Source organism: Impatiens glandulifera, chromosome 1 (assembly GCF_907164915.1).
Source record: "Impatiens glandulifera chromosome 1, dImpGla2.1, whole genome shotgun sequence".
Taxonomy (NCBI): domain Eukaryota; kingdom Viridiplantae; phylum Streptophyta; class Magnoliopsida; order Ericales; family Balsaminaceae; genus Impatiens; species Impatiens glandulifera.
In genome coordinates this window covers 16,577,722-16,604,707 of record NC_061862.1, presented here as the reverse complement: position 1 = coordinate 16,604,707, position 26,986 = coordinate 16,577,722, and the positions used below count along the sequence as shown (strand labels likewise).

The window sequence follows — 26,986 nt, the reverse complement described above, 5'->3', positions numbered from 1 at the left end:
TTACATTTTTCCATTCTATTTTGAAAATATTAATAATTGTTATTTTTATTAAAACAACCAATAAACTTATTAATTTTATTTTGATTAAATTTAGTTTTTAAATTATCTTTGTAGTTGAATTGATAAGTAAAATAAATATGAATGAAAATAAAATTAATCTTAATTAAGATAATTAACTTTAATTTTTTTTACTAATTTAAGATTAAAAATGAAGATAACTTGTCAATCTTACAATGTTAAAATTTTAAAATATCATAAATTAAAACTTTAAACTCTAAACCTCCAGATTTTAAAGTTCTACATATAATTTTTACTATTTTTAATTTAAAGTTTTCTAAATTTTATGATATTATAAATTATTTTAATTTTAAGATTTTATACTATCTAACATAAATAAAGTGATTTTATAATTAAAATTCAAAAATAAATTATTATTTATTCAAATAAATAAAATTATGTGATTTATTTTATAATTATAATTATATATATTTTTTAATTTAAAAAATTAGCCTACCTAAATTAATAACCAAACCTATGTTTTAAAAAGATTGCACTTAATAACTTATCTATTTTTTCTAAAACAAAATAAAAACTCAGCCCACATTGCCCTACCTTTTATTTTATTTAAAATATAATGTGCGCGTATATATATATTAGTAAAATCATATATATTAGTAAAATCGTTTAAATATTACAAAATTTGTAATTTATTATCAGAACTTCAATATTTGAAAATGGTTTATATATGGATTTAAAAACTGCAATTTTAGATTCTGATTAAAATACATTTTGATATTAGATTAAAAGAAAATATTGCTAGCTTAACCGTTATATTGTAAGAAATTTGAACAATATTTTATAGATATTTTTAAACAATTTTATTTTGCCACGCACCGTCCAAAAAATAATTATATAATATAATAATTATTCAGCTTATTAATTAAATATTATTATTGTGACACATCAAATCAAACAGATTATCATCAACGGGGATGATTTGATTAGTTGATACCAACTCTTTCTTGTCGCCTTGGGTTGAAATTTAAATAATATTTTATACCTTAGAATATTTATAAATTATACAAAATAAATCTTACAAATTTTAATTTTAATCACTTTAACCTTTTAATTTATTTATAAGAACATTCAGCTTATTTATTTAACATAAAAGGAAAAGTAGACGACACATACCAAAAAAAAATTGAAAAAAAAAAATATAAGACTTAATTATTAAGGTAGAGCTCTAATGGGGTGAATCGGGAGTTTGTACAATTTTTTCATACATCACAATTTAAATTTAAATTTAAAAAGTTGAATTTTTGTCTTAACTGAACGTTGTTAATTTATTATTTACGTGACATTTATAAATAAATAAATAAATATTGTCACTAATTTAACTACCGAAATTCAGCGAATTGAGAATTTTGATTATCAATTCTCTGAAATTCAGTAGTTAAAACCCTCTATTCGATTAAATTCAGTAATTAAATGAATGAGATTAATATTTTATTTATTTATAAATATCACGTAAATAATAAGTTAACATTTAATACGTTAAAACAAAACCTCCGTTATTTTTATAATTTTAACGATAATAAATCATAAATTATAAAATTTTAAAAAAGTGTCTGAAATCTTAATTGACCCAAATAAAAATCTCAATTCAACAATTTCACTGAAAAAATATAATAAATTATAAAATATCAAAATAACAATAGTGAGACAATGGAAATAACCACTAATAAAACTTCATTCAAAAAGACTAACTCATCTTTACCTAATCTAGCTGCCCGTTAATTAAAATAATAAAATAATAGAAATTCAACTATTCATCTTGGAAAATAAACTAAAAAAATTGGATAATGAAAATGTATGACAAAATATCAATTTTAAAATATGCTCAATCTTTTATTTTTTTTTAAAAAAAAATTCATATATATAAAAATGATAAAAATAGTTTAAACAGAACGTTAAAAACATAACAGGAAAAGAAAACAAAATGAAAAATAGAAAACAAAAGGCTAAAACTAAAAAATAAAAAACGTTATTAAATAGATTATCGAGCTTGTAAATTCTTGAGAATAACGATTAACTCCCCGACTTTCCGGAATGAATTTTAAAAATCATCATAATAATATCATTATGAACGCATCGAACGACTACGACTAGTGAAAATTCGACTTTCTCTCCATACAGATTATCCACTAAAATATAATTTGAATGATAATCGAATTACGTAAGTGGGTCATGTTGAACACATGAATCTAAAATTCTCAACAATTATCTAAAGAAAATATGCTCAATTCTATATTTATAAAAAGAAAATCTTTTTTAAAATTGTGTATTAAATTTTTTACTAATAATGTCTTAAATTAAAATGGTCTATAATTTTACGCGTTTACGTTAATTTTTAACAAACAAAAAAAGTTAAAAGTTCTCAATTTAAGAGGTTTTAAAATACAGGGGTGAATGTAAATAAGTGATAAATGTTTGAGAGTCCATATGATAATTATATTTCTATTCACATACAAGTTCCCATGTAGTATTCTCATAAATTCAATTCAAGCTCCCTCTCTCTCTCTCTCTCTCAACTGGTCAAATTACTTGATCAAGGTTTTTCCTCCATTTCTACTCTGCATTTTGATCAAGGAGTCGCCTTTACAAATCCAAACGAAGATCTGAACCAAACAGGAGCTTCTGTAGAGAAATGGATAGCTTATTCGGTCTGCTCAGGGTTCATGTTCAAAGAGGAATCAACCTCGCCGTCCGAGATGTCAATAGTAGCGATCCTTACGTTATTGTCCGCATGGGTAAACAGGTATTCTCTTTCTCTCTCCCTATGTTTATGTTTATGCGAGATTCTTCATTGAGTTGTTTTGATTCTTCGATTCATCTATTCATCTATTCATGCTTATGTTTGCGATAGCTTATTTCGAACGCTATATACAACAGTATGTTATGTTCATTTCAAATGCAGATTCAGCGGAGAAGCTGATTTATTGATCTAATATGCTACTTTATATCAAAATTGTTCATCTTGACATGTTTTAAGGAAGTTATAATTTCAATATTCAAGAAATAACTTGTGAAATTACATGAGTTATTTTGGTAATCTGAAGAGATTCTCAGAATCAACTTTTATTGATTTCATTTGATTCTTGTTAGAGTAACCTTTTCTGGGTTGAATTTGTGGCTTAGTTTTGATCAATGAATGAGTCATGACTTATAACATATATTGTGTCCGGTTAAGATCACAAATAGCATATGTTCCAAATTGGGCCATTGTTAAATCTTAGGTGGTTTGGGTTCCATGTATGGATTCAAAAAGCTTCCATTTTCAGATACATTTATGGGCAACTTGTTCCATTTGGGTTATATTCTATATTCATGTTTAGTAATTAGTTGACATTTTGGTGCAGAAACTTAAGACTCGTGTAGTGAAGAAGAACATAAACCCCCAGTGGAATGAAGATCTGACACTTTCGGTTGCAGACCCCAATTTGCCTGTAAAGATTGTAAGCCTTCCTTCCTTCTTCCTACTACACAATGAACTGTATTTGCACCATGAAGAATAATCAAATAAAGGTTATAGCTGATGAAAAATTGGATGAATTGAAAATGCAGTTTGTGTATGATAAGGACTTGTTTAGCCTAGATGATAAGATGGGTGATGCAGAATTTGATGTAAAGCCATTTATAGAAGCTGTGAAAATGCATTTGAACAAACTCCCAAGTGGAACCATTATCACAACAGTTAAACCAGCTAGGGACAACTGTCTTGCAGAAGAGAGCCGTGTTGTTTGGGAAAATGAAAAGGTTGTACAAAACATGATCCTTAGACTTCGCAATGTTGAGCGTGGGGAGGTTGAACTACAACTGGAGTGGATCGATATCCCCGGTTCCAGAGGATTGTAGTGTGTTTTATTGTAAAAATATGCTGCTGCTTTAAAGTTAACTTTGCACTTCATTACTCTGAATTTTGTTCTGTTCTGTTTTGACAATGAAGTGTCTAAATATTAAGGGTATGTTTTGAAAGTGAAATATCTTATGGGACAAGGGAAATCTTATTGGCCTTGATTTATTTTATGGGTGTTCTCAAATTATATACATTTTTGTATCTTATTTCAATTAATGAATAAGCTTGCCCCCCTATATCTTTGTATGGTTTCAATCATGAATGGTATATTGGGACAATGTGGCGAATTGGGACGGGGAGTGGGTTTATTATCTCCGTTTTTAAGAAATTCATCTTTAACTATATTTAAAAAATTAAATAAAAAACTTTCATAAAATTATATTAACAAATATTTTAATATTATATTGTTGTGAAGAATAAATAAATATAATGGTAATGTTGTACATTTAGTTATGTTTATTAATTTTCGGGGATAATCGGAATAAAATTGGGGTAGAACCGAGACCCGAGACACAAATATCGTCCCGGTATAATTGTCATTTTACTTATATACATCGGTTTTATGATGAGTTCTTATATACATTGGTTTTGTGAGTTCATGGACGGTAGTCATTATTGATCTGTGAATTGGGATGAACATAATCATCTACAAATGGAATGGGTTTTCTATACGCAAGATATGTAGACCACCCAAGATTATGCCCTCACCATTCAATATTCGTCATCCCATTAATTAATTACCATATATATAGAGAGAGTAAAGCTTAATAAAATAATTTGGAGGTGCATTATTCTCTCTCCCCCTTCTCCACAATTTAATCAAAGTTTCTATCTCTCATAATTTATATTAATTCTTTTTCTTAATTAATTTTTATAAATATAATAATTTTTTTTTAAAAATAAAATAAATTATATCTTCTAACTATAATATATATATATATTTTATCTCTTATTAATATAATTTTTTATTTACTCTATTATTTTAATTTTATATATATTTAAATATATATTGAAAAGATAAATAAAAATGAGAAAAAAAAATATAAAATAATATTTTTAATTATTAATTTTATCTCTTATTAATATATTTTTTTTATTTACTCTATTATTTTAATTATATATATTTTGAAAATATAAATAAAGATGAAAAAAAATAAAAAATAATCTCTTTCTTTAGTCATTAATTTTATAAAAAAAAACATAATCCCCTATAATCTATATATATTAACAAAATAATTTGGATGTGCACTATATCTCTCCACAATGAATCAAAGTTTCTATCTCCCATAATTTACATTAATTCTATTTCTTATTTAATTTACATTAATTCTATTTCTTAATTAATTTATATAAATATAATAAATGAGTTTTTTTTAAAAGATAAACTAAATTATATCTTTTAACTAATATATATATATATATATATATATATTATATACTCTTATTAATATTTTTTATTTATTTATACTATTATTTTAATTATATATATATATTTAAATATATATTAAAAAGATAAATAAAGATAAAAAATAAAATAAAAAATAATCTCTTTAATTATTAATTTTATAAAAAACATAATCATATAATGTATATATAGACAAAGATATTCAAGATTAATACACGTGCATTTTCAATACTAGTATAACTTAAAAACTCATCAGGCTTAGGTTGTCATAAAATTTTTTGTTTGAATCATCTATGTCCTCTGAATCATTGGAGTTAGTTGTGTTTTTCTTTTAATCATTGGAAATAGTGTTGTTAAACGGTTTAAACTGGTTTAAACTGATTTGTTGCAACTCCATTTCAGCTGGTCCAGGTTTGGATTTGGGGAAAGTTTGAATCCTTGAAGTAGATCTCCAAGCTAAGAATATGGAGTGCCCTGAAAAATATTGAAAAATCAAAAATTCAAAATCATAGAACTTTCATTTTTCATAATTGATGTTAAAACGTTAATAAAAGAACACACACCATTGTATACCTTCTATCCTTTGATCTAGTCCTGAATATACACTCTTAAGTTTCGGTAGATTTTTAAGAAGCGACAATGTATTCAAACAACTCATGAACTTGTCCCATCTTAGACCTAGCATCAAAACCATGATACATCTAACTATATACATGTAAAACCTCTAGCAGGACAATGATAACTTGTGGTTCGAACTTATTCAAATGAGTACTAGAGGAGGCAGCACCTTATAGGCATACAACCAAAGACATGAGTGATTGTCCTTAACATAATAAAACACATATTTATATACAAAATTAGGGTTTTCATTATCAATATACGCGTGAGCATAATTCGGCCCAACCTTGGGCGCATGGACCTTTCGGCCCAACCTTATGTGCAAGATCTATCAACTATATGTTTTTCTTTTATGTTCAGTTAAACCATATATTAAGTGTATACTATCCATAAATATGGACTTAATCAAATCTAACCCAAAGATACAATGGTAAGAATAGACATACATGTTTAAAAGAATGTGTAAGCCACATTTTGTTCTTAATGCATTTAAATCAAATCCATTGCCCAATAAGGAATTCTCTAAATTTGTTAAATAATATAAAGAAATAGTATAAAATTTGTTCTCTAAATTCTTTCAATACAAATAAAGAATACAAATAAAGGATAAAAGAATAGTATAAAATTATGAAATACATCTACTAAATTATGACAAAATTTGTCATAAATGGTAACATATACAACTATATAAGTTATCGTTAAGCTTTAAGTTCATACATATCATTTAAGAACAAATTAAAACATTTAAAAACAAATTAAAACATTTAAGTTTTACCTTCTCACCCATTTCAACATTCAACATGTTTCATCTATTCTTCTAAATTAACAAATTAATCAATAATTTAATTAAAGAAAATGACACATTTAACTCTTACAAATAATAAGACATCTTCTTTTATTTTTAGTTGATTAAACCATAAAATCAAACAATGAACAAAGCATCGTTATAAAATTGTCATCAACATTCATACGTTGTCAATCTTTTTATATATTTAGAGGTGCACTATACGCTCTCTCCACAATCAATCAAGATTTCTCAACGCAAAAATTTTAACAATAAAAGTTCAAATTTTTAACTAACTAATATATATATATATATATATATATATATATATATATATAATGATGTTTAATTTTTAAAGTGTCCGAATTGCCGGGTCGAGAGTTGTGGTTAATTTGGATATTTATGTGAGAGTAAATGGATACTTGAGTCGGATTGTGGGTTGACCCGTCCATAAACTTAAAATGGTTAAAAAAAATTAAAATTGTTATTTGTATGTTTCGAACTTGCAACATAACAAAACAAGTACAACCTTTAACCAAGTTTCATTGAGATTTGGTTTGCCGATGAATAATAGACCAGTATCATTTGAAAGTGGTTAAACAAATATGAATAAAATATTTGATTGACCAAAGTGTGAGCTCACAATGCTAATTATTAAAAAATATGAATCAAATATTTGACTGACAAAATGAAAGTGTAAAGTCACGAGATGAGAGATTCATTCGGAAAAAATATGTGATGAAATATGTGAGAAAATAAGTTGTTTTATCGAAGTGAATAAAATGTGAAATGAGAGCGTTATATTTTTTATTTTAATATATTATTCGTGATTTATTAAGAATTTTAAACATTGAATAGATATTATTACAATTTTTTAAATTTATTTTGTTTTTATTCTTATTCGTGTGTATATATGGTACGAAATTTTTTCTAATTTGTTTGAAATCACTTAAAATTATATTGAAGTTGAAATGAATAGAAAAATATTACTAAATTTGTTAATATATATATAATTAAGATATATTTTATAAATCAATATTCTAATAAAATAGTTAAAAAATGAATAATTTTAAAATTTTTAATTTTAAATCTAAATGTAGTTCGGAAAATTAAACATTTTCAAATAAAACTTCATCCAAATCCAACAATTAAAATAAACAATTAATTATTCACTTAAAAGAGACTGAAGTTGATAAATTTAACAATTTGTTACGGATATCAAGTGTATCAATTCAGATCTTCTGCTACCGATTGCTGTGTTCCCCTGAGGCGGATTAATTCCCATAAACTTGATAATTGTAACTAACTTTAGTCATTATCTGGTTCCATGATATATAGGGATGAAAAGATTGTTCTAATTTTACTAAGAAACTCATTATTGACCACCCAAGATTATGCCCTCATCATTCAATATTCATTTATCCATTCATACATCATCCAAATTAATTAATTAATTAATTAATTACATCCATCTTCAAATAACCTACACCAATTAAGTAGCTAGGGAATATAAAACTATCAATTATATATAACTTCCCAAGAAACACACTCTACTCTCTCTATTGCATGACCATTGGTTTGATATTCATTTCCTCATTTGGGTAGAATATTTGCATCAACCAATGGTTGAGATCGATCCAATGCACTATAATTTGTTTTCATATATTCTCTTTACATCTAATCATTAATATTATTCATGTTTACATGTATTTATTTATATTGATCATTATTAACTATAATATATACCACCCACTACCATATCATATGTGAAAACAAATTCTCTCCCACATTAATTCATTATGAAGAAAGAAGTAGATTATAAGAAGGCATCTAGCCGGTTTTTGATAACTGTAAATGTTATAGGAAGCTCGGGGTCGATTAAGTTTGTGGTCAATGAAGATGATCGAGTCGCCGGAGTTATCGAGAAAGTCCTCAAACTCTATGATCGACAAAACCGCCTCCCTCTTCTTGGCTCTTGTCATGTCAACGACTTCCATTTGTTTCCTCTTAACGGAGAATTTAACGATATTGGTACTAATCTAGATAGTAATTGTTTTTTTTTACGAATTTCAATTAAATTGTGTATTGTGTATATATGCATGCAGCTTTGAATACCCATGAAAAGATTGGGAATAAAAATGGAGTGAGGAATTTTGTCATGTCAAAGAAGGTAAACCGTCAATCTGATCAGATCAAGTCGGTGACAAGGTCCAATAATGGTTGGAGGGCATGGCTTAACAATACATTCAAAATCATACCAACCATCTAGTCTAGGGTCTAAGTCGATGGCGATTCGATTTGGATATTTTAAGAACATATTATATAAATAAATAAAGATCAAGATCAAGATTAACAATGACTCAATGAGTCCAGGCCTAAACATTATTGTGCTTTGTACAATAATGAGTATGATTGTATAATGATTAATGAATATATTAAGTTGACATTTTATGTAAGAAAATTGGGTGTATTTGGTGAGAGTGATATTGTTAAATACATCCATCTTGGTAAATTATGGTGTTTGAGCATGAATTATTCACAAGATGTCAAGTAATTTTTTAAATAGAGACTAAACCCATTATTTTAATGGGCAAACAATGTCATCTCCAAACCGACTTCAAAAGAAATTTGATTACTGTTTGTTTATTTATTTTTAAATAATATTAGTTCTTTAGACAAAAACAATCAAATATATTAATTAATTTATTTTATATTATCATTATATTATATTATATTATATTATATTATATTATATATATATATATTATTTTTTTACGGTAAAAATTTGACATTACTTTCTAATTTTAAAAAAATATAATTAACTATTTAATTATTTATCTAATTATTAAAAAAATAATAAAATTATTTTTATCCATTTATTTTATCTAAAAAAATTGGAGAAAAATGTCAATTTTATTTATAAGGTGGGAGGAAAGTGTTAAATTTATTTATGTATATAAACTTATCAAAAAGTGTCAAAATTATTTAACATAACGAAACGTTCAAACGGAGTTAAATTTTTATCTAATGTCATATTCACGTATTTATTTTTTACATAATTTTTTTAACCTATTATTTCATTTCAATCAGACTTTCTTTTTCATTTATTACATAAAATAAATAAATAAAATGTATCTTCTCTTTTTCACCGTCTCGACTTAACCCTCCGTCTTCTTCATCCCTCTCTTCACCTGCAGTTGCCACAACCATTCCTCCTTACCCGACAATAAATGTTCCATCGCGACCTTCGCCGCAATCATTAGACGGAGCTCCTTATTTGAAGAAGATCGAATTGAAATTCTATAGTGTGTTTGGTAACCCTGGAATTGGTATTGGAATTGGAGGGTCCAATTCCAATTCCTATTTTTGGTAGACACTTTAATATTAAGAATTAGAATTAAAATTAAAATTACAATGGAATTCAATATAGACAATTTTATAGTTCTTAATTCCAATCATTTTAGGTCAGAATTGTAATTCCAATTTTTTTATTTATTCAACAAGTTTTTAACTCATTTAACAAATATTTTATTCATTTAACATGTTTTGACTCGCTTAATACGTTTTTAGTTTTAATAAGTATGTAACTCGTTTTAATTCATTTCACACGTTTTTGACACGTTTAATACGTTTTAACATGCTTAACACATTAATGCACGTTCAACACGTTTTTGACATGTTTAACCTGTTATGGCACGTTTAACATGTTTTTCACACGTTTTTGGTATGTTTTTGACACGTTTAACATGTTTTTCACGTTTTTGACACGTTTAACATGTTTTTCATGTTTTTGACATGTTTAACACATTTTTCATGTATTTGACACGTTTTAGTATATTTTTGACACGTTTAACATGTTTTTCACATTTAACACGTTTTTCACGTTTTGGCACGTTTTCACATTTTTGGCACGTTTAACACGTTTTTGACACATTTAACACGTTTTTCACGTTTTTGACATGTTTAACATGTTTTTCACACATTAAACACTTTTATGTCACGTTTAACATGTTTAATATTTTTTTACATGTTTGACACGTTAAACACGTGTTTGACACGTTTAACACGTTTTTGACACGTTCAACAAGTTTTTGACACGTTTAACATGTTTAACTTTCACAATTTTGACACGTTTTGGCACATTTTTCACGTTTTGACACTTTTAACACGTTTTTAGCATGTTTCGTATGTTTTTCATGTTTTGACACGTTTAACATGTTTAACTTTCACAATTTTGACACATTTTGGCACATTTTTCACGTTTTGACACCTTTAACACGTTTTTAGCATGTTTCGTATGTTTTTCATATTTTGACACATTTTTGGCATGTTTAACACATTTTTCACATATTTGACACGTTTAACATTTTCACGTTTTTGACATATCTAATAAGTTTTTTTTTACATGTTTAACACATTTAATACGTTTTCACTTTTTGACACGTTTAACACACTTGTGCAACATTTAATATTTTCGATTCGTTTAATGAATTAATTTATTTTTGAAAATTAACATGGTTTACCATATTCAAGACTTTATTTAGTATGAATGATTTAAATATTATTTAAATAATTAATATTATTGTCACATATTATTTCCTCAACTAATTTAGTAATTAGAATATTAAATTAATATCAAAAAATCAAAATTATGTTAAACGGATCAAAAAACGTATAATAATGTCAAAAACATATTAGACAGAACAAAAAACAAATTAAACGGACCAAAATTTTTAAATGTTTCACAAGTATGTTAAACGGGGTATAACGCGTTAAATATGTCAAAAACGTATTAAACGTGCCAAAATGTGTCAAAAGTGCCAAGACGTGTTAAATGTGTCGTTAAACATGTCAAAACATGTTAAACGTGCCAAAACGTGTTAAATGTGCCAAAATGTGTTAAACGTGTTAAAAACGTGTTAAAACTTATCAAATGTGTTAAACGTGCCAAAAATGTATCAAATGTGCCAAAACGGGTTAAACATGCCAAAAATGTGAAAAACATGTTAAATGTGCCCAAATGTGTTTAATGTGTTAAAAATATAGTAGATGTGTCATAAATGTGTTAAACTTGTCAAAACGTGTTAAACGTGCCAAAAACTTGTTAAACGTGTCAAAAATGTGTAAAATGTGTGAAAACGTGTTAAACATGCCAAAAACGTGTTAAACGTGCAAAAAACATGAAAACATGTTAAACGTGTGAAAATGTGTTAAACATGTTAAAAATGTCAAAAACGTGTTAAATATGCCAAAAATGTGTTAAACTTGTCAAAACGTGTGAAAAATATGTTAAACGTGTGAAAAATATGTTAAACGTGTGAAAAATATGTTAAACGTATTAAAAATCTCAAAAATGTGTTAAACGTGCCTAAAACGTGAAAAACATATTAAACATGTGTTTTAAGTGTGAAAACGTGTTAAACATGTCAAAAATGTGTTTAAACGTGCCAAAAATGTGAAAAATGTGTTAAACGTGTAAAAAACGTGTTGAACGTGTTAAATATGTGAAAAACGTGTTAAACGTGCCAAAAATGTGTTCGACTGTAATTAAAATCAACGTAGTAAAAATCAAGAGAATATATTGAAGTGAAGATGATTAATTTATATTCAGATTGAATTATAATTCTATATTTTTTCTAAACATAGGAATTGGGATGAATTACTATTTTATAATTTTCCCAAACATAAGAATTGAATTGTAATTCAATGTCAATTCTCATGGAATTGAAATTAGAATTTCAATGCCAATTCCAATTTCACTTATCCAAACATACCCTAAGAGTTATTCAGAACTTGTTAAGGCGACAACTTACCAAGACAAAGATGGAGATTGAATGCTTCCTTCGATGTTCCACGGGAGATGTTTATTACTTCTTGCAGCTGATATCGAGTTACGAAAGGAATAGAAACTTTCCAATCAATAATTCTCGAGTTATGAAAGGAATAGAAACTTTCCAATCAATAATTCCTTACATTTTATATCTTTAACTGCACTTGTGAATTCTACCATCAATTTTAGGTAAATTCTACCTTATTTGATGTTGGATTGTTTATGGTTTTTAAAATATTAATATTTAAACAGAATTATAATTTTTTTTATAATAAATAGGCAAGAAATCTAGAGTTAACTAAGAAAAAATTATAAAGCTTAAATATGGATCTTTTATAGCGTGATCCTCGAATCTAGGCTTCAAAGCTTTTAATTGAGTTTCATTTTTTTTTATCATTGATCGATTCATTGATTCATCGATTCATTTGAAAAGATGTGCCGAAAATTCAAATCAGTCGCTACAAGTGGCATTGAGAATACTGAAGCTAACAAGAACGATATTGAATCGCGAACGAGCAATGAGCTCTACCCGATGATGCTCGAGAGCCTGAGCTCCAATGGGAGTTTATTAATGGGTGACGGGTGATAATGAAGCGAGAAGTTAGATTAAAAATAGAAAGAACTTGTGTATGTTTGAAATGAAAAAAATAGATTAAAAGTATAAATATAAAATAAATACCTAGATATAACTCGTGTATACAAATTTAACGTTGTTTGACTATCCTCATGTTAAATAATTTTGACAAGTTAATATATATAAATAGAATTTTACAACTTTATAAATAAATTTGACATCTCCCTCCAACTTAATAAATAAAATTGACATTCTTTAAATAAATATATATATATATATATTTTTTTTTTTTTCTAAGTTCAAACATAAATGTTTTTCAAGCTCATTTTATCTCTAAATTTTTAATTTGTTCATGTCCATTTCTTGTCCTGTTTATTATAAGTTTGTATATAAAAATAATTAAAATATTATTTTTATATTTTAATAAATTAAATATTATAATTTATTCCTATTTTTATAATATATATCTTAATTAACCGATCAATTTGAACTTATATTTAAGTCAACCAATCCATTCAAATGTAAGGTGAATTATGAATTACTTTTTTATACACATTTGATAGAAGAAATGATAATAAAGTCTTGAAAATAAATAAATATTAGACTTAAGGCTCAATTTAACATGTTTAAAACAAATTTGAAGGCCTTGACAATCTTTCCATTAAATAGAGACCATTTTAGCATAAATAAAATTGTAAGGGTTTATATGAATATATTTACCAATTTAAGGGTCTAAACGAAAATAGCAACTTACAATGAAAAAAAAAAATAAGGCTAGTACTGAATACTGATTGATCCACCCTTCTCGTCGATCGATCGACTGATTCTGAATCTCATTCATCAGGAAGAGAAACGATCTCCGACGAAATCGATTGTTCCCGCCGGTTTCTGGAGGAAGGCTCTGTGTTTTACGGCCGATCCGAGCAAATTTCTAGAAGAAGTAATAACCCCAGGTTTGTTGTTTTATCCCCATTATGAGAAATTGATCGAGTTTTCGTGATAATAGGAATAAAACTGAAGCTTAGATCAGTATCTAACTCATCATACCTGCTCATTCAAGATGCAACTCTTGTACCTTTTCCCATGACAGAAATGAATTGATGATACCCACATGAAAAAACAGCTTTTATTTTTCAAGTTTCTTTAGGGAGAATCAACCTCTCCCAAAAACAATGCCTTAAAAGTTCAAATGGTGCTGTATTGAGAGAATTATCTTAATTAATTTAAACCAATTAAGAAAACATAAATTTTCCAAGGATAACTTCTGTTTGGTTTCTTTTTTATTCATTGATCTCACAGTTTTGCTAATTGAAGCACAACCCATTAACATTTCGGACAAAAGAATAGAATTTTAGAACTAAGTCCCATGTGCGTTTGGTTTTCGAATTAGATTTGAGGACTCTTAGTTTTAAGCCAACCAAAATGACAGCCACAATAAGAACTCCTATGAGTTCATCTTCAAAACATGATATGATCACCAGAGTAGGGAGATATGCTTAATTCTACTAGAAAATGACTCTAATTGATCATTGCTCATTGCTCACCCCTATTTTAGCAGTTTGGAATTCTCTTAGGAAGTACGCAGGTCTTGTAGAAACTCTGTGAAGACTCTTCAATGCCTCCCCCTGCTGCACCTAGATCTGGAGATGCCATTTTTTCCAGTGTTGAGCGTGTGGTAAGATTTGAGATTATTTTTTAGTTGTTGTGAAAATTGATTCAATCAACTTGAGATAATTTGCTGTTAAATTGGATTTCGTTAGTTTTTTAGCATCTTTTGTATTGAAGTTGGACCTCTGGCTTGAAATGTTATCTGCATTCCTTCATTTATGGTGTTGAGTTGGATTGTTGCTTACACTTTATCAACTTTGCAGAATGCCGAGCTCTTCACTCTTACATATGGAGCAATTGTGCGGCAGTTACTTACTGATCTAGAGGAGGTTGAAGAGGTTAACAAACAGTTGGATCAGATGTAAATCCTTATTTCTTTCTCTTGCTCTTTGACTGAATGTGTGTAAAGATGTTGTTCTTGGTAAATAATTATGTACTGGATAAATTTACAGCTTTACTCGGCATTTTCATAAGTATATGTTCATACAATTGGTTGGTTTATGGTGATTGTATGTTAAATCTACTTCCATTGTAGGGGCTATAATATTGGGATTCGTCTCATTGATGAGTTTCTAGCAAAATCAAATGTATCCAGATGTGTTGATTTCAAGGAAACAGCTGAAATGATTGCCAAGGTCTATGAACTACTTTTTTTCTCCCCTTTAATGAAATAAAAATCTCAATGCTTCTTGCTTTAATGCTGGATTCATACATTTCCTAATTCAGTTTAAAGTATTAACGGGCCTTGGTTGAGTTAAATTATGTGGATTTTAGTATCAAATTTATTTCAAATAACCGAAGATGTAACAAGGCCTTCTTAGTTAAACCAAATATTAGACAAGCTTTATGGTTGGTTCCTAAGTATGTGTAGAAAGAAACTGATGTTTTGTTTGTGTAATCTTTGGCTTAAAGTGATTTTTGTGGGCTAACAATGGTTTGTTGTTATTACCGCCAGGTTGGGTTTAAAATGTTCTTAGGAATTACTGCATCAGTTACAAACTGGGATGTTGATGGCACATGTTGTAGCCTTGTTTTGGAAGATAACCCTTTGGTGAATTTTGTTGAACTTCCTGATTCTTGCCAAGGTCTCCATTATTGCAACATCTTAAGCGGCATTATTAGAGGAGCTCTAGAGATGGTAAGCAAGCACTAGTGCCAAAACCAAAAAATATACTTACATGATTGATGATTCATTAGTTTCTTATTTCTTTTCTTCATTGAATGCCTTTTATCCAAAAACATTATGATTTTTTTTTATATATTGATACCTACATCTAGCTAGGGAAGTAAAGAAATTCTTTGTTGGGATCTTTGAATGTTTTCAATAGTTGTAACTTCTATGAGCTTGAATGTCATCATGAGTTGTTTCTATGCTGTCTTAACTACTCAATTTCTTCACATGTTTAGGTGTCAATGAAGACTGAAGTCACGTGGCTGCGTGATATGCTAAGAGGAGATGACGTGTTTGAACTCCAGCTTAAATTTTTGAAGCAGGTACCAGAGGAGTACCCATACAAAGATGACGAATAAATTTTTCGGTATTCTCTGCAAAGTTTGAGTTACTTGAAGACTATTTACCATTTTATTTTATTTTTCGGGTCAACAAGCTTCATTTTTATTACATTGGGGGTATGATTAATTCTGAGATCCTATACCTTTCAATTGTTGTCACTTTCCAGCTCTGAACTTGGCAATGTTATAAATGACTTGGAAAAAAGTTTGTCAACCCTTCAATTTATAGTCTCATTTACACTATCACAATTCACAATCAACAAGAAAAAAAATAGCATTACTAAAGGATATTAAACATGTAAAAATTGTGCTCATTTAGTTTAATTGATTAAAGAGAATAAACTTATAATTATTCTGAACACATTGGGCGAAAAGGGAAAAAACGCCATTAAAAGGGTCATAATTAATAAATTAACGAGAAGAATAGTGAAATGGGAAAGTTACCATTTACATGCGGTTCTTAATTAGTCTCCTCTATATATATGTGTGCAATATTATTAAGATCGATCTCATCTATTTGGAGATGACAACTTTTGTTTGTTTAGGAATATCGATCCTTCCAATAATCCATGCACCATGATCATGATGTGCCCGCGGTTGGCTTGCATCCACAAGTGCAATTCTCCATATCATTTTCGAGTTTCTGAAACAACATAACCGTAATCAAACTCTAGTTTGGTTGATGATATATATACATGTAACATACCTGAACTTGGGTTTGAAGGCCTTTGATTTGTTGCACTGCCAAGTCCAACATGTCTGCGTAGCTTGTTTGCTGACACCATATATAGGATTATTTGAAAACTAGTCTTTTTGTTAATTGAATATTAAACAAAACATACCTTATCCATGTTAGGAACAAGTTCTTGAAGTTTCTTCAGTTTCCCACTAATTCGAGTTCTCCTTTCCTGCACAATTTTATTAAACAAATTAAGAGTTGATTGTTGTTTGTTTGACAGACAGCAGTAGTACTACTCACTCTTTCCGCGATACTCCTAGGATGAGTGGCGAAACCTCGTTTGGCACGAAGTTTGCAAGGAACTGAATCTTGAGGGATATTGTGTAATAACTTCATCTCCATTGAATTCATTTCCAGAGCTCCCTGATGATGATCATCATGAGTAAGGCCAAACTGAAGCTGCATGCATTATGCCAAAAATGATCAATTAAGTGATGTGAGAATTAATTATATGTAATGCATGATCATGATCATATATTACTTGTGTTTCCATGGAGTCGAGGCTGGCATTAATGGTCTTTGATCGTTTATTTGGAGAAGAAAATGCAATATTAGTATTGGAATCAACATCCCAGTTGGAGGAGCCTCCTGCTGCAGCTCCAAAAGTGGATGTGCTATAATTAGATTTTCTATCGTTGTTGTTTCGGTGTTCCTCTTCCTCGGATATGAGAGAAAGTGCATCTTGTCTTGTGAAGCTCAGTTGAGAGTTTAGTCTCGTTATTCCTCCTCCTCGTTCGTTACTCGAATTGAAACTGTTCATTCCTCTTGTTACTGGAAACCCTAATTCATGTAGTTTCAAATCATCAACAAAATCAAACACAAACACAGCCAAAGTACCGTTTTTGTATAACTTGAGTTGTAATACAATTATATGAAATCAACAAATTGAGAGAGAAAATTAGACTCTAAAAAGTTATTATAAAGTGTTTTAAATTAAAAATAAAGAAATAACTCTAAGTTACAAAATTAATATTATAATAATATTTTTATTTTTAAAAAGTTATATAATATAATATAAATGATCATCGATTAATAAAAACAATACAAAAATACGAGTATTCATATTGTTACTAAACACACTTAAAACACAACAAAATTAACCATTTGAAAGCAAAAATAAAAACATAAATAAAAAATGTTCATCAACAAACAATCAACAAACAAGCATGATATAAAATCTAACGTAACGAGCTCGAAAATCTCTCAAAAAGATATTATGAAATTAAAGTAGATAGATATTTTTATCATAGTATAAAAAGATCAATTTAAACAATTGAGAAAGTCTAAGGACTTAAACAATATTTCATCATCATCTTAAAACTCAATTTTGTGAGTCGTCATCATCTTAAAACTCAATTTTGTGAGTCTAAGCATTGATTGTAAGTAATTAAAAGTTGTTGATCTTTATTGTCTTTTATGCAATTAGAGCTTATTTAATTATTAATTGGTTTGGACTTTTATAAGTAATTTAGAATTTCTAAGCTAATCTACTTTTGTAAAAGGTTGTTTGTAAAAGTTGATATACAACACTTAAGACTATTAAAAGTTTTTCTCTTTAACAAATATTATTGTCCTTTCCAATTTTTTCAACGTTTCCTTTCTTCGTAATTGTTTTTAGAAGATTTGATAATCAGAACCAACATTTGGTATCAGAGCCTATCTGAAGAACATGTCATCAAAATCAACTAGAGATGCGGCGGTAATAAAGATCGAAAGAGAAGGGAACGTGACACTCTCCTATCTGTTACTCACAAAGAGTATCTACTCGGTGTGGGCGTTGAAGATGCAGGTAAACTTACAAGCACAAGGAGTGTGGAAAGTCGTGATGTTCGACGAGGTCGATGAACGGAATGATGGAATGGCTCTCGCGCCATTTATCAAACACTACCCGATGACGTCCTTCTCATAGTGACCGAGAAGGATTTTGCCAAGATAGCGTGGGAGACGTTAAAACTATGCATGTTGGAGTGGAAATAGTCAATGAGGCAAAAGTGCAAACCTTGAAGACACACTTCAAGGAGATTCGCATGAAGAACGGAGAATTAGTGGATGATTTCGCCATGAAATTGACATCCATCGTGAGTGGTATCCGCTTGTTAGGAGAGAAGGTTGATGATATCTTCATCGTCAAAAGTTCCTTAGAGTCGTACCACAAACATAAATGCATATCGTTACTGCGATCGAGCAATTTGGTGACCTCAAGAATATAATCGTCGATGAGATCGTCGGTCATCTCAAAGTCCACGAGGAGAGACTTCACGGATATGGAGACCAAGAGGAGGAACACCTATTGCTCATGCATGATGAATGTATGTCACGAATAAAGAAAAATGAAGAAGCCAAGTATTCTTCTAGATCGTCAAGTCGTAACGACAATGGTGGAGATAACCGAGGGCGTGTAAAAGGGTAAGGTTTAAGGCGAGGTAGTGCATAAAGCTCACCTAGACAAGAAAACACCAAGCCCCGCAAAGACAAGAGCATAGTGAAATGTTACGCTTGTCAAAAGTACGGACACTACGCGTCCGAGTGTCCCAACAAAAGGCACGACGATGAGGCAAACTTCACTAGCTTCTATGACGAGGAGCCATCATTAATATTTGTAGAGGAAGTGATGAATATTTTGCCCGAAGACGATGAGACAAACCTTGAAGAGTTCATGCAAGATTCGTCCAAGGAAAAACTAGATGTGGTGTTGTTGCTCAATGAAGAGAAAGTCATGGAGAAACTCATCGCAAATGGCGATGAGTATAATCACACTGATGTGTGGTACCTTGACAATGGAGAAATCAACCATATAACGGGTCATTGAGAGAAGCTCAATGAGCTCGACAAGAAAATCACCAGAAATGTGAAATTCGAAGACAGAAGCAAGGCGCACATGTTTCTTGATCTAGCTTGCGGGAAAATTCGTATGAGTAGAGATGTCGTGTTCGAGGAGGAGAAAAAGTGGGAGTGGTGTAACGACAACAAAAAGCTCGTACAAAGTTATCCAGAGTTCAAAAATCCTACGAGATGTCTATGTAGAGGCACCACTAGTAGAGATGGATCGTTATGAATTATTGTTGCTCACCACCGACGAACCAACAACATATTACAAGGTGACAACCGAACAACTATGGTATGAGGGCATAAAGAAAGAGCTAGACTCAATCAGGAAAAACAAGGCATGGGAGCTCACCGAATTACCACCCGGTCACAAGACCATCGAGTTAAAGTGGGTCTCAAGTTGAAAAGAGACAGAGAAGGCGACATCCTCAAACACAAATCGAGATTGGTAGTGACAGACTATGTGCAGAAGCAAGACATTGACTTTGAGAGACCTTTGCACTTGACACAGTTAGGCTAATTCTTGCCATTGCAACTCACCGTGGATGGGAGATCCACCACTTGAATGTCAAATCAGCATTTCTTAATGGTGACATCAAATAAAAAGTCTACGTCGCTCAGCCTAAAGGCTTCACCATAAAAAATGAAGAGCACAAGGTGTACAAGTTATACAAAGCTCTCTACGGACTATGTCAAGCACCAAGGGCGTGGAACACTTGCCTCAACAAGAGAATGATGAGTCTCGACTTCGTGAAATGTTCTCAAGAGCAAAATGTGTGCACGAGAAACCATGGAGAAGAAGTGCTCATTGTTGGCGTATATGTTGATGACTTGATCGTGACAGGATCAAGTATAAAGGGCGTTGAGGAGTTTAAAAAGCAGATGATGAAGGAGTTTGAGATGAGTGATCTCGGGCTACTCTCGTACTACCTTGGTATCGAGGTGGATCAGAAGAAAGATAGCATCGAGGTGAAGCATGCGGCTTATACAAAGAAGGTGTTGAAACAGTTCACAATAGAGGATTGCAACCCGAAAAGGATGAAAGCAAATGTGTAACTTGAAAAGGATGTAGAATGAAACTTAGTGGATCTGAAGGAGTATAAGTGTATCATCGGGTGTCTCAGGTACTTGACGCACATTCGAGTCGATATCTCTTATGTAGTTTCCATAATGAGTCGATACATGGAGCAACCTACCACTCTACACCAACAGGCAGTAAAATACATTGTTCGTTATGTGAAGGGAACGACGAGCTATGGGATTCAGTTAAGAAATGACGAGAAGTTGAAGAACTCATTGGTTTTACTAACAATGACCTAGAAGGTGACATAGACGACATAAAAAATACTAGAGGGATGGTGTTTTATCTCAACGAGAATCTGATCACATGGCAATCTCAGAAGCAACGAACTGTTGTGTTATCTTCATGTGAGGCGAAGTTTATGGCAACTACGGTAGCGTCATGCAAAGGACTTTGGTTGAGAAACTTGTTGAGCGTGGTGCTCGGATGCGAGCCGAGGTCGGTAACCCTCTATGTCGACAACAAGTCCGCAAGAGCATTAATGAAAAACCCGGTGTTTCATGGATTCAGAAAACACATCCACACTCTATTTCACTTCATCCGTGAATGTGTCTTGAAAAAAAATGATATTGTCTTGATCTAGTGTTGATTGAATATAAAAGTTTATGATCAATTGTTTCTGAGCTTCTCTGAATTTCCTACATTCTCAAGGACTTGAATCAAAATGTTGTTCTTTTTATTACTTTATGGTGTGATAATAAATTTGCAATACATATTTCTGAATATCATGTATTTTATAAAAGAACCAGACACTTAAAAATTGATTGTCATTTGGTTTAGGACAAATTCAAACAAGGATTTATCATTCTTAAACACATTCCTTCCAAATCTCAAATTACTATTTTCTTCATAAAGCTTTGAAACATATTAAATTTCAACATTGGTTGTCCAAGATTAATCTTGGAAATCTTCATCTTGAAGTGGGTGTGAAATTAATGTATATAGATATTTTTATTATAGTATAAACTCACTAATTTGAAAAGTTTAAGGACTTAAACAATATTTCATCATCATCTTATGATTTGAATAAATACCGAAACCTATTTTTGAGGGTTATCACTTCTTTGTTATTTCTTCATCTCCTTACATATTGATTTCTTGATATATCTTGGGTTTTAATAGATTTATAATTTTTTTTACCGAAATGCATAACAAACCGTTAAAAAATAATTCAATTAGAAGATTGATCCAATTAATTTGATCGTCAAAAATTATTGTTAAATAATATAATTATACATAAAAATTGTAAAAATAAAAAAGTAAAGTAAGTTATCACTAAATTATGTATATATTTTAAATTTTAGTTACAATTGATTTAATTTTTATAAATTATGTTTGGCATGATTGATTCAATTTAAACATTTGAATGGATCATATTTACAAGCATAGTAAACTAAATATATATCCATTTAAATTTTGGTATATTTTTCATAAGAAGAAGTGAGCACGTGGGAGTCACGGGATTGGAGAAGTGGGAAATGGATTAATTAAATTGTAGAGAAGGAGAAGATACGTTGAAGGTGGGCCCCACCATAGTGAAAGTGGAGGGCTAACTGGAAAAGGGGGAAAATGCAATGCATCTTAATTTTAAAGAACTTATATAAATACATGTTTTTATTATTATTATTATGTTTGAAACATTTAATTTATTAATATATAATTCCCACTTGCCACTTGACATTTTTGCCAGTACCAACACCTCCTGGACCACCCCCATCCCATATGATATCCCACTACTTAGAACAAACCCATTACTAAAAATTGTCTTTAAACATTAACTTTTATTTTTATTTTTATTTTTAAGTAGCTTGCAACCATTATATTTGTTTTTTAAGAACTTCCTCTATGTTATTTGAACTATTTTAGTGAGTTAGTGGGTTATAATAATTATTTTTTGATATGAAAACCAAAATGAACTTCATGTGTAATTAATAAAGGAAGAAGATGAAAGAAAAGTTGGATAATGTTTACCTCTAATCCAAGGCATCCAAGTGAGAAAGTGACAAGTTAAACATCAAACTAAGTTGACCTTCAACAATTGGATTTTTTTTATTTACTTTAATGATTTAATTTTTATAAATTAGTTTAGTACTATAAGTTAATTAGGATTTTTAATAAAAAAAAGTTTGGAAAAAATAAGTTATTTAAACTTTTTATTGATTAAATTATTATAATATTTTTTGTATTTAAAATTTAAATTTTATAAAAATAATAATATTTTAGTATTTTAATTGAGTAATTAAATAAATGAAAATAAAATATAAATGTTTAAAATTTTTATAAAAAAAACTCAACATCAAATGAGTTCTAAATAACTCACATAATTAATTAAAAGTTTAACCAGATATTTTATTTAATAAATTGTACAGTACATCTTATTTAAATAAATGGTATAGTTCATAACAGTTTTTTTTATTTATTTCACTTTATACATTTTAAAAGTCACTTTTTAATCACAACTTACATTTCAGTTAAAGCAACAAATATCTTTATAGGTCTAAAACCAACTCATAATTATAATGCTATTATTGTTTGAAAAAACTTTATTTTGTAACTATTTTTTTAATTGTTGAGTTTTAATATTAATTATAATTTTTTTTAATAATAACAAACTTTAAATTGATATTTAGTTTATTTATATATACATGGCATAAAAATGTGATGTTGGTTACGAATATACTTTCTCTATTTTATTATTAACAAATGTCATTGTTATATTCAATAAAATATTTAAACTAAATCCCAGTTGGTAAATTAACAATTTTTGTTTTCATTTGTGTCATTTTAAGTGATAATTAAATCATGATTTTTTACCCATTTTAACACTTAAGCATTAGTTATTAAGAATTAAATAATAGTTCTTTTTCATTTTCAATTTTATTTAGTTACATATTGTTTTATTTGAAGTTTCAATTTGGGACACTTTAATTTATATAAGCATTGATTAAAATAAACTAATTATATATATCTTGAAACTATGTGTTATAAAAAATAACACCAAAATCAAACAAGACCCAAATTTCTAAACATTTTTTTGAAGTTGATGAATAAAATAATAATTAAATACAAACAATGTGGTAACTTAATTTATATACTAAATTAAAATTCCAATGTTCTAATTGACATTTTAGTTAATAAAATATATATATATATATATATATTTAGAATAAATAATCAAGTTGAGTTAACATTAAAAATAATAATTAATGATCAAGTTGAGTTAATACAATTAACATTAATTAATGATCAAGTTGAGTAATTAATAGTTCATAACCAATAATTAATAAATAAACCCTACCAATAATTGGTACATTTTATGTTAAATTAATAATTCTTCTTATTTTATATTAAATTAATATAATAAATAGTGACATGTATTACTTTTTATTTAATATTTTAAATTTCAAAATCTAAAATAAAATAACAGAAATTGCAGAGTTAGGGATGAATCGAACGGCATACCGTTGTTCGCCGTTGAACATGAAGGAGCAGTTGAAACTGAAGCTGCAAGTTGATTCAGAAATCCCGCCGGAGAACTACTATGCCGAATCAAGGACGGCGGTCCTCCGGCGGCGTCGGTCCTCAAATTGAAGCCGGAGTTTGAAAGGAAGTACGGCGGCATCGTCTGTGCGTTTCCGTCGCCGATTCCGACTCTTAATTTAGGATGAGGTTGAGATCCAGGCGGATGGCCGATGACGGAATCGACTGCGTTGGAGAGGAATGAACTAGGAGCGGAATCGTAGCGGATTAGACCGGTAGGGCGCATTGAACTTTGAGAAGATGAAGAAGATGATGAAGATTGATACATCTTGAGTGAAAATTATTAAGGATTTGAGAATTGGAGAAAAAGAAGAAGAAGACTAACTTATGGAGGAAAGAGGGAAGAAAAGAGCAAGTGGGCTTTTTGGGGAGGCAAAGTTGATTTATAGAAAAGAATAAAGATGGGAGTGTTTGATTCTTCATTAAAGAAATTGTCACTTTCATTAAAAAAATAATTAAAATAATTTTAAAGAGTTGGTAATTAAATCAAAATATTATATATTTGTTTATTAACTAAACTACATGGCTTAAACTTAACCATGAAAACATTTATAATAATAATAATAATAATAATAATAAATGATACACCATTACATAAACATGCCACCATAATATAAATAATTATCCATACAATTAATTACATTACAACCATTTACACTAGTAGTTATTATAGTTGATCAAGTTGATTGAATACTATATTGATTATGACCCTATATTTAATTTAAGGACAGAATTGATTTTTGAAAATATTGTGTCTATTTGATAATTATTTTTTAAATATTTAATTATATATATATATAATAATTCATATTTGACTAGTTTGTAAATTATTTACCATCCATTCTAATATATATCTAATAATTCATTTATTGTACAATTCTTTGGAGAGATATATAGATGAAATTAAATTGAGTAATCAGGATCATCAGTTGAGTTGAAAAAAAAATGTTTGTTTTGATGTTTGTAAGAAGGTTGGTTGTCTGGATGTAAATTAATTATTGGAACTGATTGATATTTTCTAAAAACCGTTTATTTGTAAGGAAGAGTTGTTATATGTCATCGGTCGAGATGACAACAACCAGATATACCCGATTGCCTGGACTGTGGTAGAATCTGAAAGCACGGATTCATGGAGATGATTTTTTGAACTATTAATGAAAGACATTGGTAATGGTTTCTTAGATGGTGTTGGTTTGACAATTATCTCATACGTGCAAAAAATATATTTCTTCTTGTTTTTACTTATCATTACATCGTTTTATTATATTTTGGTTACTTATTGACTACTAATTACTTTCTTATAATTGTAGGGATTAATCGCAACCATTAAACACGTTTTTCCCGAAGTTGAGCATAGGTTTTGCGCGAGGCGCTAGTGTGCTAACTGATCCAAGAAATTCAAAGGTACTGATCTTAAATTGCAGTTTTGGGCTTGTGCAAAATCAACCTATCCAAAACAACTAGATGTCAATATTCTAAAGTTGGATCAATTAATGGGGGTGCTGCAAGAAGAGCTATTTTTGTTTCGGAAAAAACATGGACTAAAGCCTTTATCCGAGAGATACATAAATGTGATGTAATTGAAAACAGCATGTGTGATACTTTTAATGCATCGGATCTAATTCCGAGGGAAAAGTCCATTGTTAAAATGTTAGAAATGATCAGGTTAATGGCCGCAAAAATGATTTCAAGGAAGAGAAGATCAATTCAAAAATGGCATCAAAATATATCGCAAAGGCTAAAAAATTACTCGAGTTGAGTAAATCTAGATATCACGAGTGTCACTTAGATTTCAATGGTAATACTGGTTATGAAATAACTCAGGGTGATCATAGACACACGATAGACCTTATCAATGAAAAATGATATTGTAGACTTTGGAATATAAGAGGTATTTCTTGTACACATGTTGTTTGTGCAATTTATCATGTAATAATATTGAAGATTACATTTATTATTGGGGCCAAAGACAAATAGAAGGAGAACTCTTGAAGAACCAAAATCTCATGAAAAAATGTCAAGAAGAGGAAAAAAAATGCATTGCTCTAATTGTGGAAAAGAAGGGCATAACAAAAAATGATGCAATATTATAGTTAGTAATGGAATTGACAATGCTCCTCAAAGTAATGGTTTAGGTAATTTAATGTGTAAATATTAATTTCAAAAAATTAATGTCTAAATTATAGGATTTGATGGTGCATGCACATACACACAAGGACAATCTTCGCAATCACCATGGTCACAAGGACCATTCTCACAAGGCCAGTCCTTACAAAGACCATTCTCACAAGGCCAATCACATCAACGATTCTCACAAGGACAATCCTCACCAAGACCATTCTCACAAGGTCAATTCTCACAAACACTATTCTCACAAGGCCAGTCCTTATAAAGACCATTCTCACAAGACCAATTCTCAAAAAGACCATTCTCACAAGGTCAATCAATCCTCACAACAACCATTCTCACAAAGGCAATCCCCACTATAAGAATTCTCTAGTCTACTTCAGAATATTTTGGATAATATTAAGAAATTTATAATTTCTGATATTA

The 26,986-nt window shown here is 29.3% G+C and overlaps 4 protein-coding genes across 7 annotated transcripts; 3 read left to right on the top strand and 1 right to left on the bottom strand.

The window, feature by feature from the left end:
- The first annotated feature begins 2,576 nt into the window (after positions 1–2,576).
- Positions 2,577–4,129, top strand: LOC124921218 (protein C2-DOMAIN ABA-RELATED 4-like). The gene is made up of 3 exons (XM_047461846.1): positions 2,577–2,818; positions 3,420–3,515; positions 3,625–4,129. The coding sequence occupies exons 1-3, from the start codon at positions 2,708–2,710 to the stop codon at positions 3,913–3,915; spliced, it is 498 nt and encodes a 165-aa protein (XP_047317802.1). The 5' UTR covers positions 2,577–2,707; the 3' UTR covers positions 3,916–4,129.
- A 4,393-nt stretch (positions 4,130–8,522) lies between these two features.
- Positions 8,523–8,992, top strand: LOC124919221. Its single transcript, XM_047459419.1, has 2 exons — positions 8,523–8,754; positions 8,829–8,992. The coding sequence occupies exons 1-2, from the start codon at positions 8,523–8,525 to the stop codon at positions 8,990–8,992; spliced, it is 396 nt and encodes a 131-aa protein (XP_047315375.1).
- Positions 8,993–13,932: 4,940 nt separating this feature from the next.
- Positions 13,933–16,469, top strand: LOC124922604 (trafficking protein particle complex subunit 3-like). Of its 3 annotated transcripts, none has more exons than XM_047463326.1 (6): positions 13,933–14,080; positions 14,686–14,802; positions 14,999–15,096; positions 15,271–15,370; positions 15,691–15,873; positions 16,143–16,469. In XM_047463326.1, exons 2-6 carry the CDS (start codon positions 14,743–14,745, stop codon positions 16,263–16,265), a joined length of 564 nt encoding a protein of 187 aa, XP_047319282.1. In that variant the 5' UTR covers positions 13,933–14,080; positions 14,686–14,742; the 3' UTR covers positions 16,266–16,469. The 3 variants fall into 3 exon arrangements, with proteins under 3 accessions (XP_047319282.1, XP_047319281.1, XP_047319283.1); XM_047463325.1 differs by having other exon boundaries at positions 13,934–14,080; positions 14,683–14,802; XM_047463327.1 differs by having other exon boundaries at positions 13,936–14,080; positions 14,713–14,802.
- A 68-nt stretch (positions 16,470–16,537) lies between these two features.
- On the bottom strand, positions 16,538–24,784 carry LOC124922603 (transcription factor bHLH128-like). 2 transcript variants are annotated; one of them, XM_047463323.1, is made up of 6 exons: positions 24,356–24,784; positions 17,468–17,766; positions 17,227–17,385; positions 17,090–17,155; positions 16,954–17,022; positions 16,538–16,890 (listed from the first exon to the last, which is right to left on the bottom strand). In XM_047463323.1, the coding sequence occupies exons 1-6, from the start codon at positions 24,699–24,701 to the stop codon at positions 16,828–16,830; spliced, it is 1,002 nt and encodes a 333-aa protein (XP_047319279.1). In that variant the 5' UTR covers positions 24,702–24,784; the 3' UTR covers positions 16,538–16,827. The 2 variants fall into 2 exon arrangements, with proteins under 2 accessions (XP_047319279.1, XP_047319280.1); XM_047463324.1 differs by having other exon boundaries at positions 17,468–17,757.
- Positions 24,785–26,986: the final 2,202 nt, after the last annotated feature.